Source organism: Galendromus occidentalis, unplaced genomic scaffold (genome assembly GCF_000255335.2).
Source record: "Galendromus occidentalis unplaced genomic scaffold, Mocc_1.1 scf7180000077427, whole genome shotgun sequence".
In the NCBI taxonomy this organism is placed as follows: domain Eukaryota; kingdom Metazoa; phylum Arthropoda; class Arachnida; order Mesostigmata; family Phytoseiidae; genus Galendromus; species Galendromus occidentalis.
The window spans coordinates 14,685-29,722 of NW_003805415.1; the positions used below are offsets into that span (position 1 = coordinate 14,685).

A 15,038-nucleotide genomic window follows, 5' to 3' on the forward strand; every position below is an offset into this window, starting at 1 on the left:
TTCGTAATGGCTCCGGCCGTGCGTCGGAACGACAGTTTCCTCGGGCGAAAGCTGCAAAGAAACGACCCGGCACCCCTACGAGGAGTTATCGATTGCAGCTTGCAGTATTCGACAGGCGTTGGGATTCGGTACAGGACAATAAAATTTGATGTCGTCTGCGGAGATCAAATATTTGACCCCTGGTGGAACAAGTCGACCAATGTCAAGCGCAAAGATCGCATTCAGGATCGATGAGAATCTGACGGGAATTTCCAGGGCGGTTCTCTATCTTTCGCGTGAAGCGGAATGAGGCTTGCGCTACACTGTAAGATGTCGAGGAGAAAGTTTTAAGCAACGAAGCCGATCTTCTGCCGCTCTATGTATCGATTTATTTCGTTTAGTTCACCCGCTCGAAGCTCTTCGTAATCCCTCTGCATGGGGTTGATGGGGGCACAAGCGTCAAGCTTCCTCACTTCGATGAGCTGTCCCTCTCCCGAAGAGCGTTCCCCGAAGCTCTCGCGAGGCTCTCTCAGATGAGCTTCTGAGCTTTTTCAACCGAAAAAGTAATTTTCGAGTTCTTCTGATCGTCGTGCCGTAATTGGGATGCGTAGTTCCAGCATTTTCTGCTGATACTGCCCTCGGTTTGTCTGTCCTCTTGTCCCTCAGTGTGTCAGCGAATGAGAAGCGAAGCAGAAATCGTTTCGCTTTCTTCGGCCGGCATCCGTCAGTGCATTCGGTAAGCGTCGGTGGTGGCTTTTGGAATCCTGTGTTCCCCGCGTGACTTCCACTCCGCTGTTCTCCCCTTCAACTGCGAATCGGGAAAGAGAATCTGTAGTTGTTGTAGTAGTAGTAGCTTCTGCTGCTGCCGCTGCTGGCATAGTGACCCCCTTTCGGGAAGAGGGGAGTCTTGGTATCTCTTCGCAGCGCCCGGCGTGGACTTCGCTATTAGAGCGGCGACGTCCGACTGCTTCGGTTGTCTCTTCGAAAAAATTTTCCAACTCCTCGTCGCGAACGTCACGGCTCTAGTGTGTGAAGTCGGTCTCCAGCAACACTTCGCGGAAAACACGAGGGAGCTTCGTTCACGGCACCGCCGACGATCTCCAAAAAGTACCTCGCTCCCCTCTGGATCCCTTCGACTTTCTGCGAAACTTGTGCTGCTCGGAGGATACGTGAAGCTACAATCGACAGCAACGCATCATCGAAATCTCATCACGTAGAGGTAGGGTTCAACAGGAGCGCGGCGTGAGGCGACCCGCGCGGTGGTCCATTGAGTTTTCCCTCGTTTTCTGTGGTCCATCAGCTGAGCGCTTGAAGAACACCGTTACTTTCACCGTTAGCAATGACTCATTCTGTCAGGTTACAGCTTTCTGGCTCTACAGAATCATTTCGCCGCTCGTCCGAAGTGGGTCACTTCGACACTTTTACTCATTCTAACTCGGCACGCGGAGCCCGACTTGCAGTTTCGTTACGGCAGCTGTCGAAACCAATATTTCTTCGAGCGTCATAAAGTCAGGAGCAGCTTCGCGAGGATGCGGGGTCATTTTCCCCGAATTTGTCGCGGCCGTAAAGCGTGAATTCGCCTCGGAGTCGGTGACTTCAGAATTAACGGCGCACTTCGCGCTTGGATGTTTCCGAAAATACATCCAAAGACGGTCGATTTCAAATGCGTCACAAGAGCAAACTAGTCCATATATATGATGACCCACTTGATTCACACCATCGAATACGAGACAGAAGACGCTACCGGACGAAGTCACGGACAAGACACTATCGATTCCTAGAACCGCGTGAATTACGTGAGCCCGGCTCTCGCCCTCCGGCAACTTTCGGGCTGCGCGACTCCAGCAGAAGGCTTATCGATTCGTTCTTTTTCGTTCCAGGAAAATGCTTTGGAGTTGCTAGTCACAAATCCGTAAACTATTTGTGAGGCGAGAAAGCGTCGAAACCGCTCTTACACCACCGGCAACAATGCGTGTATCATTCGTCGTGGCTCTCGGCCTCGTGAGTTTTTCACAAGCTCTGGATCACGTGAAATTCGGAGCCAGCCGCGTCATCCAGCCGAATCCTTGTGCGCACGAGCGTACCGGCGAAGAGGGTGTCTGCATGTTTGCTTGGGACTGCCTGAATTTGAATGGAACTCACATCACTTTCTGCCGCGATCGATTCTACTACGGGAGCTGCTGCAAGCTTCCCGAAGGCGTTCAAGCTCCCAACCGGAGTCCACCCGGCTACCATAATCCGCCGTCCAATCATCTCGATGCAACGACTCGCCGACCTGTCACAACGACGACACCGGACGCGATCGAAGTTCAATATGGAGAAGACGTAGCCACATCTAGACCACCCGTCGTCGAGGTGCAGTTTCCAAGGGACCCAACGCCGAAACCCACGATACCACCTGCCATTCCGACGCTCTATCCCATAGTTCCTCCCACAACACAACGGAGACCGATAGTTGTGAACAACCACCACAAGAAGCCCGGCCAGTTCCCGCTGAAGGGCACCACTGTTCCCCCCACCCCGCGTCCTCGACCCACTGAAGAGGTGACCACGATGGCCATCACCGAGGTGCCGACAGGCAACCCGACGTGGATAGTCGCCGACGAGGCGGACAAGAACGGTCGTCCCACAACAACTCCTGAAGCTCTGGAGGACTCGAGTCCGGTGGCAACCAACCCAGATTCTGTCGGGACGACTCAACGACCAGCGATCGCAGAAACGACGATCCGGACCTCGGAAGAAACGACCACCGCGCCCCCATTGACTACAACAGCGGCTGCCGAGACATCGACGACTTTTTCCTCAGCAGATGTGACCACAACGACGGCCGCTGCCGCGGCTGATGCCGAGGACACCCCAGAGCAAACTCAGTCTCCTGAAGGAGCGCCCGGTCCGATTCAGGAGCAGAACTCGATCGACTTGACAACAGAATCGATTCCCACGACCACACGATTTTTCTCTACCCGATACCCTATCAGGTTCCCCCCGAAAGAGAAAGTCACAACCACCACAACAGAAGAGCCCGTCGAGCTGGAAGCGTCGGCGACCCCACCGAGTGAGCAGCAGGAAATGAGTTCCGAGCCCGCTACCGCGGCAACCCCCGCCGTCAAGGAGCCAGAGACGGCTAGCCCAGAAGCTGACCTCCCGACGACGACTTCCACCACCACAACAACGACGCCAATAACAACGACGACAGCAGAACCCCAAGCTCCATCGGAGAGCGTATCGGGGAGCGCTGACAATGCTCCCGTTCCCACGGAAGCGGGACCGATCGTTGAAAGTACGTTAACGCCGCAGCCCGCGAGTAGCGAAATTCCTCAAGTGAGCTCTGAGAGTCCATCGTCCGCGTCGACTGATCCGACGGAAGAAACCGTGACCCCCACGAAAGCTGTTCCGTCAGTACCGGCCACCGCAGCGAGCGACCCGGTCACGGAATCGACGTCTACATCGTCGACGACGACGACGACAACGTCGACCACCACCACTACTCAAGCGATAGAGACTACGACCGAATACGATCCAATCAAAGCAATTTGTGGGATGCCCAAGAGTTTTGCCTCGGGGCGCATTGTTGGTGGCGAGCTCACTCGTTTCGGAAAATGGCCGTGGATGATATCTCTCCGTCAATTCAAGAAGAACTCTTTCGTTCACAAGTGTGGGGCCGCCCTCTTGAACGAGTACTGGGCCGTGTCGGCAGCTCATTGCGTTCACAACGTTTCCCCCAACGATATTCTGCTCAGACTGGGTGAATACGATCTCAGTGGACACGATAAGGAACCTCTGGGACACATTGAGCGACGAGTCCAAATAGTGGCCACTCATCCAAGATTCGATGCGCACACATTTGAATACGATTTGGCTCTGATGAGATTCTACGAGCCGGTAACGTTCGCGGATAATATAATTCCGATTTGTATAGCCGAGGGTAATCATAGCTACGTCGGAGAAACCGCTGTCGTCACCGGCTGGGGTCGTCTATATGAAGACGGACCGCTGCCATCGGTTCTCCAGAAAGTGCAAATTCCAATCATCACCAATCAGGAATGCGAGAGATTGTACCGCAAAGCCGGCTTCGTTGAAGACATACCTCAGATCTTCATCTGCGCAGGAATGCCGTCCGGTGGCAAGGACTCCTGTGAAGGAGACTCCGGCGGTCCTCTGGTGTTGAAGGATGAAGAGAGCGGACAATGGAATTTGATCGGAATTATCTCGTGGGGTATCGGGTGCGCGATGCCGAATCAGCCCGGAGTCTATACGAGAATCACCAAATTCGCCGATTGGATTAAGCAGATAATTGTGTTTTAATAGAGTGAGACGACTGCACATGTACAAAGTCAAGCGACGTCACTTTTCCGGACGAATAGAGGAACAGTGGTGCGATTCTGGCAGGGGAGATTACCCCTAAGCGTAGGGCGAGGGGCTTTCGCTTCAATATTCTCATCGAGCCCTCCTACGCTCTCTCATCCAATTGGAAAGGTTCATCATCCCCGCATCTCTCCATCCAGTCATCCATGAACAGAACAGCTATTCATCTAGATCTAGATCGAATATATTCATGATTCCAATGATATTTATTGATTGTACATAAATAAACAGGAGGTAAACAAGGAAGTCGACAGGATGAATTCATTGCTTTCGGTGTCAGTATTTCGGAACCGGAATCCGAAGCGTTCCTGGGCAACAAGATTCTTCACTGGCGATCGAGCTTTTTGTGGCTCATGGCGCGAGATATCGCAAAGGGAATCACCGATGCTCTTAAGGTCTGTCTTGGGTCTCTGTTCGTGATTCTCGAACATGATTCAGCTTTCGTCCGCTGAGCCCTTCCCACTGGAAATGTTCATACGTTTTGGGTGGCAAAACACGAATCGGTAAGCTCCCACGCAGGTGAACCGGGGTCTTCTTCTGGGACACGCTGACTTATGTGACTCGCTTCCAAAACTCGTTTTGTGCAGCTGAACAATGAATATTCATCCGACGAAGGGAGTCGCGTTAGTTCAACGCTTCTTCTCCGTCTCCGAACCACGATGGTGCGCTTAATCTTGGGTCTATACGCCCTAGAGGGTCCGAACCTGATATGTCGGGAAGTTGCTGTGCGTCCGTTGGTTTCTGGCTGACCAGATTTGTCCAGTGGCTAATTCTCGAGCATTTTCCCCGGGTCTGTGGTATGGGGAGATGAGCCTCTGTTTCCGCGAAGAGGCTGCACTCGAACGGTTTGGAGTGACACCGGATCGTCCTCGTCAGATCGCTTCTCGGAGAGGAATCGGGAGTTCGGCGATCGGACTCAGGGAAAGTGTACCGCTCGGCTCCAGAATGCAGATGCTAAATGCGTATATGCGGAGCATGCCGTATTCGAGTTAGAGCCGAGATATCTTGCCGTTTCTCGGAAATTCTATTGGATCGTTCATATTGAGGAGGCAAAACTGAATTTCTGGAGCGTTGGCGCAACTCTCCGTTCCGTTCCTACTTGCGAGATATCAAGGTCAGTTCGAAAGACGAGCAGAACTCGGTTTCGCTTCTGTCGGGAAATCTTAATGGCAGGGCCCGGCCCCACGCGGAATGTGAGCCATCTCTTCCCAGTCAATGAGAACGAATCGCAACATCGCGTGTGAGTCACATCTTTCGCGAAGAAAAAGAGTCGCGGTCACTCAGCCTTACAAGTAAAAGTTTCGGCCAGCGCTCAGCTCGTAGTAACGGGGGTTGGCTGGCTGACTGACTGACTGCCTGACTCGCGAGTCGACTCGCGAGTCAGGCTGACTCGTTTTGTTCTTCAGAAGTCCGTTGGCATCGAGAGTTTGTGGAGCAGAAAGCAAGAGGGACAAGAAGGTATTGCTCATTTGGGTTGTGTCCCACTATGGAGAACCCCAACGAACGCTATTCTCAGCTCGTGATGTTAGAAAATTCCTCTGGACAGCTCCCACGATGAGAATGAAGCGCGCGCCGCCGGGATGACGAGGCTCCAGGGCTATGCCTCAGCTCAACTCCCTCTCGATTTTTACAATCAGGTACTCTGAGAGGGGATGGCCGCGGAGCAGACTTCCGCCCCGGTCACTATCAGAGTCCTCCGTTCTCGATTCCTTGAGGGATGTCCCACCATCAGGGTAGAATAATTACCCCGGGTCAAAGTGGTGAGACTTACTTGCGTAGGCAACCATGCCTCGCGAACAGAACAATCCGCGGAAAATTCAGCGAGGATGGTTGCACCGTGCAACGCGGTATCAGCTGATTGCGGCGTAGTAGGCCCGATCGCGGCAGCGTGCTCATGAGAAGTCAATCTGGAAAGACTCCCTCACTGGGCTCCCTGGAGACCGTTCCGTTTCATGGTTTCCGAGTCTTCGCTAAGAACACCTCAGGTCCGAGGGCTGGTGGTTGTTTTTGCAGTATTGACTCGAAGAGTGACTGATGTTCCACCGAGGATCGCAGAATCGACGCCTTCGATGCGGCATCGAGCAAATTGCTGCCGCCGGCGGAACCATCCCCATTACATAAAACCACACTTGACCTTTTGTAATGTACTGGATTGCAGTTGGGATTACAATCGAATCTGGTTATGCTCCACAATGTTATCGCGACGAACGCGGGCAGATTTCTTCCCGGGCAGAGCCTGCGGGATTTGCGCGGAAACAGCTTTCGGAGTTTTTCGCGTCTTTCGCATCATCTCAGGAGGCGAAAAGGTGCACGATTCGGAAGAATAGCACAAGCGTTCCTCCTCCCCGACTCCCCATTTGAATTTTCGGTCAGTCTCGAAGAGCTCGAAACCCTAGATCACCTGATTCTGCCGCTCACCTTGTTCTCACCGGGAGCTCTTACGTTCTCGCCCGTGTGGAGCCGCTCAGAAATACCGAAACACAATTCCCAAAGGTTGATTCATTGAGATTGTACCTCGTTGTATGCACCGATGCCACACAGACCTGACAGGCAAGAGTTGCTCTTCTTGGAACGCTCGTCGCCTCGCTGGCAGTCATTCTTCGAATTGTCATCGCGCGGCTTCCGTGAAAAGGAGCTGAGGTCGTAGTCATAGGCATGCGGAGCTTTGATTCCTCCTCCGATCGCTGCGGATCCGAATCATCGTCATAGTTATTCTTGGTCTCCTGCTTGCGACCTGATCCCACATCGTCAGGTCGAAATGCATGCCTCAGCGAAGATATGCCATCTACCCTCAGCCATGAGGGGAACTCAGGACTCCTCGTGGGGAACCGATCTTGCCTTGGGAGCCGGCTCCTCCTCTCCCCGCAGAGGCACCTAGCATCAAGAGTATGCTTCAAAGCCTCCAAACTGGGAATCCCTCTTTTTATTTCACATTCCATACAGAGCTTTCAATCGTATACGCCATCTTCAGATATTGGTTGATGCTAGGTATATGAGTATAAAGTATGTACGTATTTTACAGATTTTCAATTTTCGAGCGATAAATTCTGTTCGGTACAAACGCAGGCGCTGAAACTCTCAAGTGTACAATTGAGTCGGCGTCGGCTCACAACAAGCGAGTCTGTGAGACTTGGATTGATGTTTCGTTCGATGGATGAATGGATTGTGGGGTAAATATATCGAGGAGCAGAATAATACAGCGGAAAGAAAGCATCCTCAATCTTCAATACGCATCGAATGGGCCCATGGGATCTGCCCGGCCGCAGAAAGAAGACGCGGTCGTGAAGTCAATGATCAGAGAGACCCCGAACAACTGTTGCCGCGTGCAGCCCGAGCGGAGTAGTGAGATTCAATGTAGGTGTAGCGCACTCCATGTCGCGTCACATCGATTATCGCGAACGGCAACTGTCTCAGGAATCATAGGATGCGAACTCATCCTACAGGGAGCCAGATCTCGGTGAAATTCGTTCATCGGGACAAAGAGTATTCGCAAATATTTCCGCAGACGGGACTGTCGCGCATTTCTATAACACATTATCGGTCTCTCTATGCGTTGGCGGAAACATTTTCGCGTAATAATATCGTGCGCGACTCGATTCCTGTCGCTTTAATGTATTATCATAGATAGACGACTTGCTCTCGTGAGCATCCTACGACGGGTAGATACTTCGAGAGACTGACCCATCGCAATCTGCTCTTCGCAGGGCTGATCGGTTTTGATTGTCGATTTCCGTACAGAAGTGAAACTTTGGTCGATCAGGAAGAACTTCGACACTGGGTTTAGTGGATAACATCTCGGTATGAGTTTTTCCAAACCTCCGCTAGGGTGACTGATGAGTGGAATCTGGAATGGAAGCTTCATTTGAGTCGAATCGAGATCGAGATTCATTCGTATAGAATGCGGGCATATCTTGTACAAGATTGCTTCATCCACTATCATCATTTTTCCATTTTTGCATCTAGGTCTCGTAGCTCAGAACGCGTCCCGTGCGGGATGACTACTAATGACTAACTATAAGAATAATCCCGGCATAGCGTTTGACCCGCGAAAATTGGAGCTATTTGCTCTCCGTATCGACATCTGCACCCTTCATATCGACCTCCTATGTAGTGGGGAGTCGCCGGCGAAGAGTTGGGCATTCCGTTCTACGGCGCTAAAGCCTGAACTCTCCTCGAGCGAATGCCGTAGCATAACAGGGCCCGCCTTGGACCTCCAGCATTGGGGCGGTCAATAAAGAGGGAGGCTTGCGGCGAATAGGAACAGCCTGAGCGAGGTTCAGCTCTAGCTCGAGCCCCGCACATGGTCCCGCTACGGATTCCTTTGAAAGGTTCTTGAAAATTTCGTCCGATGAAAAAGGAATCATCTCAGATCTCCCGCAGAAATTGTTTCCTAAGGAGCCTCTCTCGCATCCCGAGCCGTGCGTCTTACCGGTAGAAGATGCTGAGGGGAAGACACGAGCGAATGATGAACGTCCAAGCGAGGAACCCATAGAAACCAAGCTGCACCGGACTGGCCTCTACTTTCTGCATTTCGAAAGTGTACACAATCCAAAGGGTCATGTTGGCGATCAGCAAGAAAGCGACAGCTTGTCGTCCCGGTTTGGTTCGATCGTGTTCGGGGAGGTAAGTCGTCCGACAGGTTATGTCAGCGATGAAAAGTGATTGCAGCGTCACCTGAATTTGAGAGCCAACTGTTATGATCGATAGCGAATCCTATCCTGAGAATCCCTTGTTCCTTTCCGACTCGCGAGGCCAATATGAACTATCTCCTCTCCAGTACTCAGTGTCTGAGTCAGTCGTACCTGTACGATCGTGAGTATCGATGTCAGAAGCAGCAAGAGGTTGGGAGCATGACTTTTTGGTAGTAGTGCACCTGGAATCGGTTCGTTTGATCCAATTAATCATAGTTCCGACAGATACATATTTCGAGAACAAAGCCCGAGCTTTTTAAATTTCTGATATCTCGAGGTGGGATTGGACGACGGGAGAAAATAAGGGCTCGGTAATTCGAACTCACCGGCAACGATCCCGAAAACCGAGTAAACGTATAATCCGAAGGACGAAACGCTGAGGAGGATCGATCTCAGATGCTCATTGCGGCTCGGATGGAACTTGAGTTTTCTGCATGGAAGATGAGATGGAAATTATTTGAGGCCTCAAGGATTCCGACGCGACGCTAGAAGTCACTGGATTCAGGTTCCGAACTCCCGGTCGGGTCCCGCTCGGATCTGACTTGGGATTTCTCATGCCTTAAGTACGGAATTATTCTAGGGGTTACCTGACCCTGAAGAATCCGATGAGAATCGCAAGGATTGTGAGAATCTGAATTCCACAGTGTGACGACTCCGACATATAAATCGCTACGATCTTGTGCCGGTTATGCTGCACCAGTACGAAGAACACAATCAAACAGATGGTCGAACAGACCAACACGAAGAGACCCAGGAAAAGCCCTTTAGAAGATCCGGCGCAGGTGAGTGTATGAGAGGCGTGCGAGACGCTGATTCCTCTGGTATAGTTTTGCGTAGAAGATGAAGTTCGCGAAACTTGATCGTCGGTGGGCTGCGGGGACTGCAACTGAAATCGAGGAAATTTTGGGATAAAAAAACGGATACGATTTTTGCGGCCCAGGTCCCGGTGCTCAATTACTTCAATGGCCGGATAAAGCACTCACAATGAGCTGATCCCTGCGATCCTGTAAATTCAGATTGGATTAGTTTCTCCTCCTCAAAATCTTGACAGGTGTCGCATAATTCGCGAATTCAGATTGAGAGAGCGGGATAAGTATCTAGAGAACTTAATGATCTCCCTCCGACCTAGTGGCCATTCGCCTCTTTCAAGCCTCCGTAAGGGAGATCCTCAAGCTATCGTAGGACGACCCAATATTTGTTCTCGAAGACTCAATAACTCAATGACTCAATCACTGAACTTTGTATTCAATGAAGCAGGGGAGCATGAACGGAACTTACGTGGAAAACGGGATCTTTGCCAATGTTGCGCCACATGACATAGAGGACTGCTGCAGAGATCAGGGAGTATTCTATGATGAAGGGATAAAGGTATGGAGAAGCGTCGACCACGATGGATCCCATGATATCGACCCGTTCACATATTTCTGTAGAGTTGGCTGGGGGGGGAGACGGAAAATGACTTCAAACTCAGTCACGCGATCGGAGGGCACGCTCCTCGACCTCTGAATCAGCCTTTGTCGAAAGTCCGGTGACCCTTGGTTGCGTAACATTATTTCCGATGGTAACGGAATCACATTTCATTCCCGACCTTTCGCATCGTCCAAAAGGGTGATTCAGGATTGACATCCGAGGCTCTACTGCACTTTATATAACTCACCTCTGGCGCGAAACGTGAGCACCGCGTCCTCGATGGTTGTGGATCGGTTCCGAGCTTCTGGTGTCTGATTCGAGAGTACCTCTTGCAGAGTTTCCTTCCCGAGGGTTCGAGCCCATACGCAGATGTTCGTTGCGACGATGTGCATTAATCCGAAACGAGCTACAACCTTGAACTTTTGTATGTTCAGCTGAAATGGGAAACAGGTCTCATAAGGATTCCAGAGCGGCGCTCTCCGTTGCGCGCTCCAACGAAACAAAAGGTTCCCTCGGTGCATTCGTAGTATGGATGTACGATGATGGCGCACTTCATATTTGGATTATCGAACTCCCATTCATCTGACTGATCACTATCTTCGGGATTAGTTTTATTTTCATACGAGAATTTGGCCGGTCGCACAATACGCGGGGACTACGGAAGAGGGATGCCGGGCAACGAGAACAATTCTGTGTTCGGGATCCATCTCGTCCCGAGGCCGGAAGGTATTCGCGAATCATAGCAACATTTTGGAACTGCCTAGTCCCTTTGAAGGCGCTCAGTCGGCCTCGGGGCATTCGCTGATAAGCTCCCTAGGGCACGAAACACGAAACGCTGCGGTGTTCCGAAAGGAGCTCAAATCGTTACGTGGAGACTTCTGTTCGACACAAACTCACCCTGGCGTTCATGAAAATGAAGTACATCTGGGCAAAGGTGAAAATCATTTGCAGAATCGGGTTAATCGCCAACAGATTCGAGTAGCATTTACTTGTGGTCGGTATCTCGAAGTAAAGACCGAACTCCAGTCCGCTGTAGATCATTGTTCCGAGTCCGAAAGCGATAGCACCGACGCGCAAGAAGAGGCTCCCGTGGCTCTTATCGTTCTCACTGATTCTTTGTTTGACCCTAGATAGTCCTGGATAATAAATTGTCGAAAAGAATGTTGGATACTGGCGGAGAGTTTGATAAGGCTTCGCGGTCGAACATGGAGGGCTCATAAACTGAATGGGCGACGAACGATCCCCCCAGTATAAAGAGGATAAATCTCGTAGGGAAAATATCGCAAGCTCACCAGCATTCATCGTGAATGATTGATCCGACTTATCCGTCTGGTCGAGAGGAGATTCTGGTTTCGAGGTTGGAACTACTTTCCGCAAGCCGAAGAACGACCGCTTCACCCCGGTCGATCTCTTTTCCGTTTGCTTAGCCTCCCCGCTCCCATGTCGCAGGAGGTAGAAATACACGTAGACTAAGAAGAGCAAGCTGGCCGAATACAGGTACAAGAAAAAGCTCTGGAAAAATCGCTTATAGTCAGGTGAGATAGAACTTGAGTCCTCGTGTAGTTCTTCATCGTCGTCTATAAAACCTACTCCTGATTTGTTCGAAATGAGCTTTGTCGTTCGATCGCGGGAAGGACAAGAGGTTGCGGATTTACTCACTTCGGAGAAGAAAAGAAGCGGCTGTTTGCCGGTGACAACCTCCGCCGTGAGGAGAACGACGCACACTACCACCAGAAGCTGACAATAGATTGACGACAGCATTATGAACTGTTGGGTCCTGGAAACAAGGAACATTCCGTCAGTACCAGACTCTCACTCTCCCCACCCCTTGCTGGGGCACTACATTCCGGGCATCCATGATATATGTATTCTCCTGATGTCAAATCTTCACTTGGGTAGGATGATAATCTTGTCCAACACTCTCGGTCCCGTTGCTCGTTCGAGCATCCCCGCTGCATGTACACAAGTTATAACGTAAATGCCCCCAGGTGGGAAACTGTATCAAGCGACCCGTCCCGATAATTCGATTCCCGCTCATACATAACATTATTTAGTTTGGACGCACGTTTGCAGCGTGAAAGCGCTTGTCAGCTACAGGTTCGGAATTTGCTACACAGATGAGTTGTCGCCATGCATAATGCGTGTTAGACATTCATAGTGGCTCGTAAGCTTTTTTTCATTGCCGCTCCTTTCCCTTCAGCGCAGTCGGCACGGGCGGATCCTTTTCTCGATTTGGCATTCGAGCGATGAGTGGAGCTACCTTTGCGCTGGATCGTGCAGGCACATCGAGTTTATGAAAGATCTCTGAAGTATCATCCGTGTTGCGAGCTCACGATTACAGCCGGGCCTGCCCAAGTGAATCGTTCCTCACTCAGAGACGGAGACGCATTTACCTAAATGCCGCCTAGAGGCTGGCACCGAATTGCCGCCTGAAAAATTGACGTTTGCTCGCTGTTGGTCCTGCATGGTTATTTGTAAGCTTATCAGTCAACCAATTTCGATATAATCTCCTGGCTGACTCAAAGTGTTGACAGGGGCTGACGAATGGGTGGGAAGTTTGGTCTTCGCGAAAGAAAATGAGGCGAACATCTGCCGCCCATGGAAATCCGCCGCCGCAGGCTATAGCCTCCCAAGCCGTAAATGCGCCCGTGCTCACAGATATCATGCTGCCTGATCAGGGGCGAATTTATTACGCTTGCAGACGATGAATCGGAGAAACACAGATAGGCTCGATAGGGTCGCGGCTCTCGATGAAGCACGAAGAACTGACTCAGGATCGAGGTCATTCCCGCACCCCACGCAGTTTTCTTCCGCTCCGAGACCGCACCGGGACCGATGTCATCTCCAATGTTCCTGGTTTGCATCTCGTGTCCTCCGGCAGGGTCGTCTAGCTCCAGACTCTGCCTCCCCTGAAGCCCTCATAGAATTGAATACCGTTCAGTGTACAGGTGGGCAGTGGACTGCTTCCACCAATTTCGTCCCGCCATCTCAGCCTTAGGATGGACATATTGTACTCAGTTAGATACGCTCTTCTGTTATCCCCTGGAACCATTTCTCAGCAGAGCTCTTTCTTCGAGAGCGTCGTCTTAAGAGAGTCTTGCATCGCTCCGGTCTGCGTGAATACAATAACACTTACTCAAGGCAGACATTCATCGCCAGAACGTCGTCAAAAGATTCCCATAAGCTCATCCGAGTCCCGCGCGTGAGAACTTGAGCCTAATGTCGCCTTGATTTCTCCCGGGGAGTTGGTCGCAGGACAAAGTCGACATGTCAACGACGAAATAGTCCCCAGTTGAGCTCCGCGGAAGTCGGAAACCCACTGCATACGATCCGCCTGCGACGTAATGGTGGCACTTGCGAGCTTTCGTTTCCGTCGAGTTTCCGCCCACGGGGCCCGCCCACCAGCTCCCCTCGTTTTTCTCGATATCTAGGCGATTTTTATGCTTCTCCATCTTCTGCATTGCTTGGTATACTAATGAGAAATCGACGCTCCTTTGCGGCCACAGTTGATCAGCTGGACGAGCTACCGAGCTTGGCTATATTCCTTGGATACTTGGCCATTTCCTGGGGTTGAGCAATCTGATTCCACCGTGAGACCGATGTGTTCGGTGCTCTCAGGGGAATGGCTGAGTGCAGAGTTCTTTTGAAGCGAGAAACGACGCGGCAACCTGTTTTCCATCTGCTCTCCTTGCGTCGATGCTCGTCATTTGGAGGGTCTCCACCCTTCCTCCATGGTCACGGCTGAGAGCTTGCCAGCAGAATTCCGGAAAAATGGGGGAGATGGTTCTAGGGTGTTCGAAGAGACAGAGAGGGTCTACAGCACTCCTCGTTGAAGCTTCTTCAGAGAGACCATTATAGCGGAACTCCGTAGGCTCGCGGAATCGTGCTAACGTGGACCCCGTCTTGGACGAGTACCATTCATTGTCATAACACAACGATTGAGGGGGAATTCGATCGGTCCGGACCCGATCGTTCAGCGATCAATCGAAGTCATTATCATTGAGCTAGCGAGTCTCATTGCACTCACCGCCCAGATTGACCTCCATGATTTCCTGAGCGAGGGAGCTCAAGTAATGACATAAATATGGGAGGGGTCGAGGAGGACGAAAATGTATTTACCAGTCTTCGGTGAAATCGGTGGGCAGATAGAACATTGAGTAGATCCGGGCGCTCGACGAAAACAAGCAGATGATCAGAATCACCAGCGTGATCCCGAGAGTGGCGATGAGCGCGACGAAAAACAGGTAGAGGTACGGATTGTGATAAGAGTTCATCGTATCCGTGGCTCAGAGCGGCGAAGTGACATTTCATACGGGGCACTCACGAGAGTCGTCGCACTTCAAAGAGAGGACTCGTTCCGAACGAACATGAACCCTTGAAATGTTCATCGCGTCTAAACACCGAGCGACACCGAGCAGCTGGACACGAGGACTCGAGCAAATGGGACTGGCGTTTCGGGCGCGTCTCCGGGGAAATCAGAAGCAAGGCCAATACCAGCAATATCGTCCTCTGTGCACCGGTTGGAAACAAGAGGGTTGCGAAATCACGTAAGACCTCCTTGCGGATATTGCGAGCCACCGACAGGCGGATAAG

At 51.4% G+C, this 15,038-nt stretch overlaps 2 protein-coding genes across 2 annotated transcripts; one reads left to right on the plus strand and one right to left on the minus strand.

Annotated features, from left to right (window-relative positions):
• The first annotated feature begins 1,947 nt into the window (after positions 1–1,947).
• On the plus strand, positions 1,948–4,284 carry Np (serine protease notopleural). Its single transcript, XM_029111238.1, has 2 exons — positions 1,948–3,003; positions 3,046–4,284. The coding sequence occupies exons 1-2, from the start codon at positions 1,948–1,950 to the stop codon at positions 4,282–4,284; spliced, it is 2,295 nt and encodes a 764-aa protein (XP_028967071.1).
• A 3,748-nt stretch (positions 4,285–8,032) lies between these two features.
• On the minus strand, positions 8,033–14,719 carry LOC100902497 (proton channel OtopLc). Its single transcript, XM_029111253.1, has 11 exons — positions 14,565–14,719; positions 12,105–12,222; positions 11,839–11,957; positions 11,343–11,571; positions 10,693–10,879; positions 10,314–10,471; positions 9,623–9,915; positions 9,362–9,465; positions 9,147–9,217; positions 8,774–9,018; positions 8,033–8,188 (listed from the first exon to the last, which is right to left on the minus strand). Exons 1-11 carry the CDS (start codon positions 14,717–14,719, stop codon positions 8,125–8,127), a joined length of 1,743 nt encoding a protein of 580 aa, XP_028967086.1. The 3' UTR covers positions 8,033–8,124.
• Between the last annotated feature and the right edge of the window lie 319 nt (positions 14,720–15,038).

Bases quoted from the DNA above. Each gene is read 5' to 3' on its own strand.
- LOC100902497 (XM_029111253.1), bottom strand. From the start codon at position 14,719: ATGAACTCTTATCACAATCCGTACCTCTACCTGTTTTTCGTCGCGCTC. The intron at 11,572-11,838 runs GCGGTCGTTCTT...AGGACTATCTAG, and splicing joins AAGAGATCGACCGGGGTGAA to GGTCAAACAAAGAATCAGTG. The intron at 8,189-8,773 runs GTAAGACGCACG...CTTCCATTCCAG, and splicing joins CCCCTCAGCATCTTCTACCG to ATTCCACTCATCAGTCACCC.
- Np (XM_029111238.1), top strand. From the start codon at position 1,948: ATGCGTGTATCATTCGTCGTGGCTCTCGGCCTCGTGAGTTTTTCACAA. The intron at 3,004-3,045 runs GTCGAGCTGGAA...AGTGAGCAGCAG, and splicing joins CCACCACAACAGAAGAGCCC to GAAATGAGTTCCGAGCCCGC.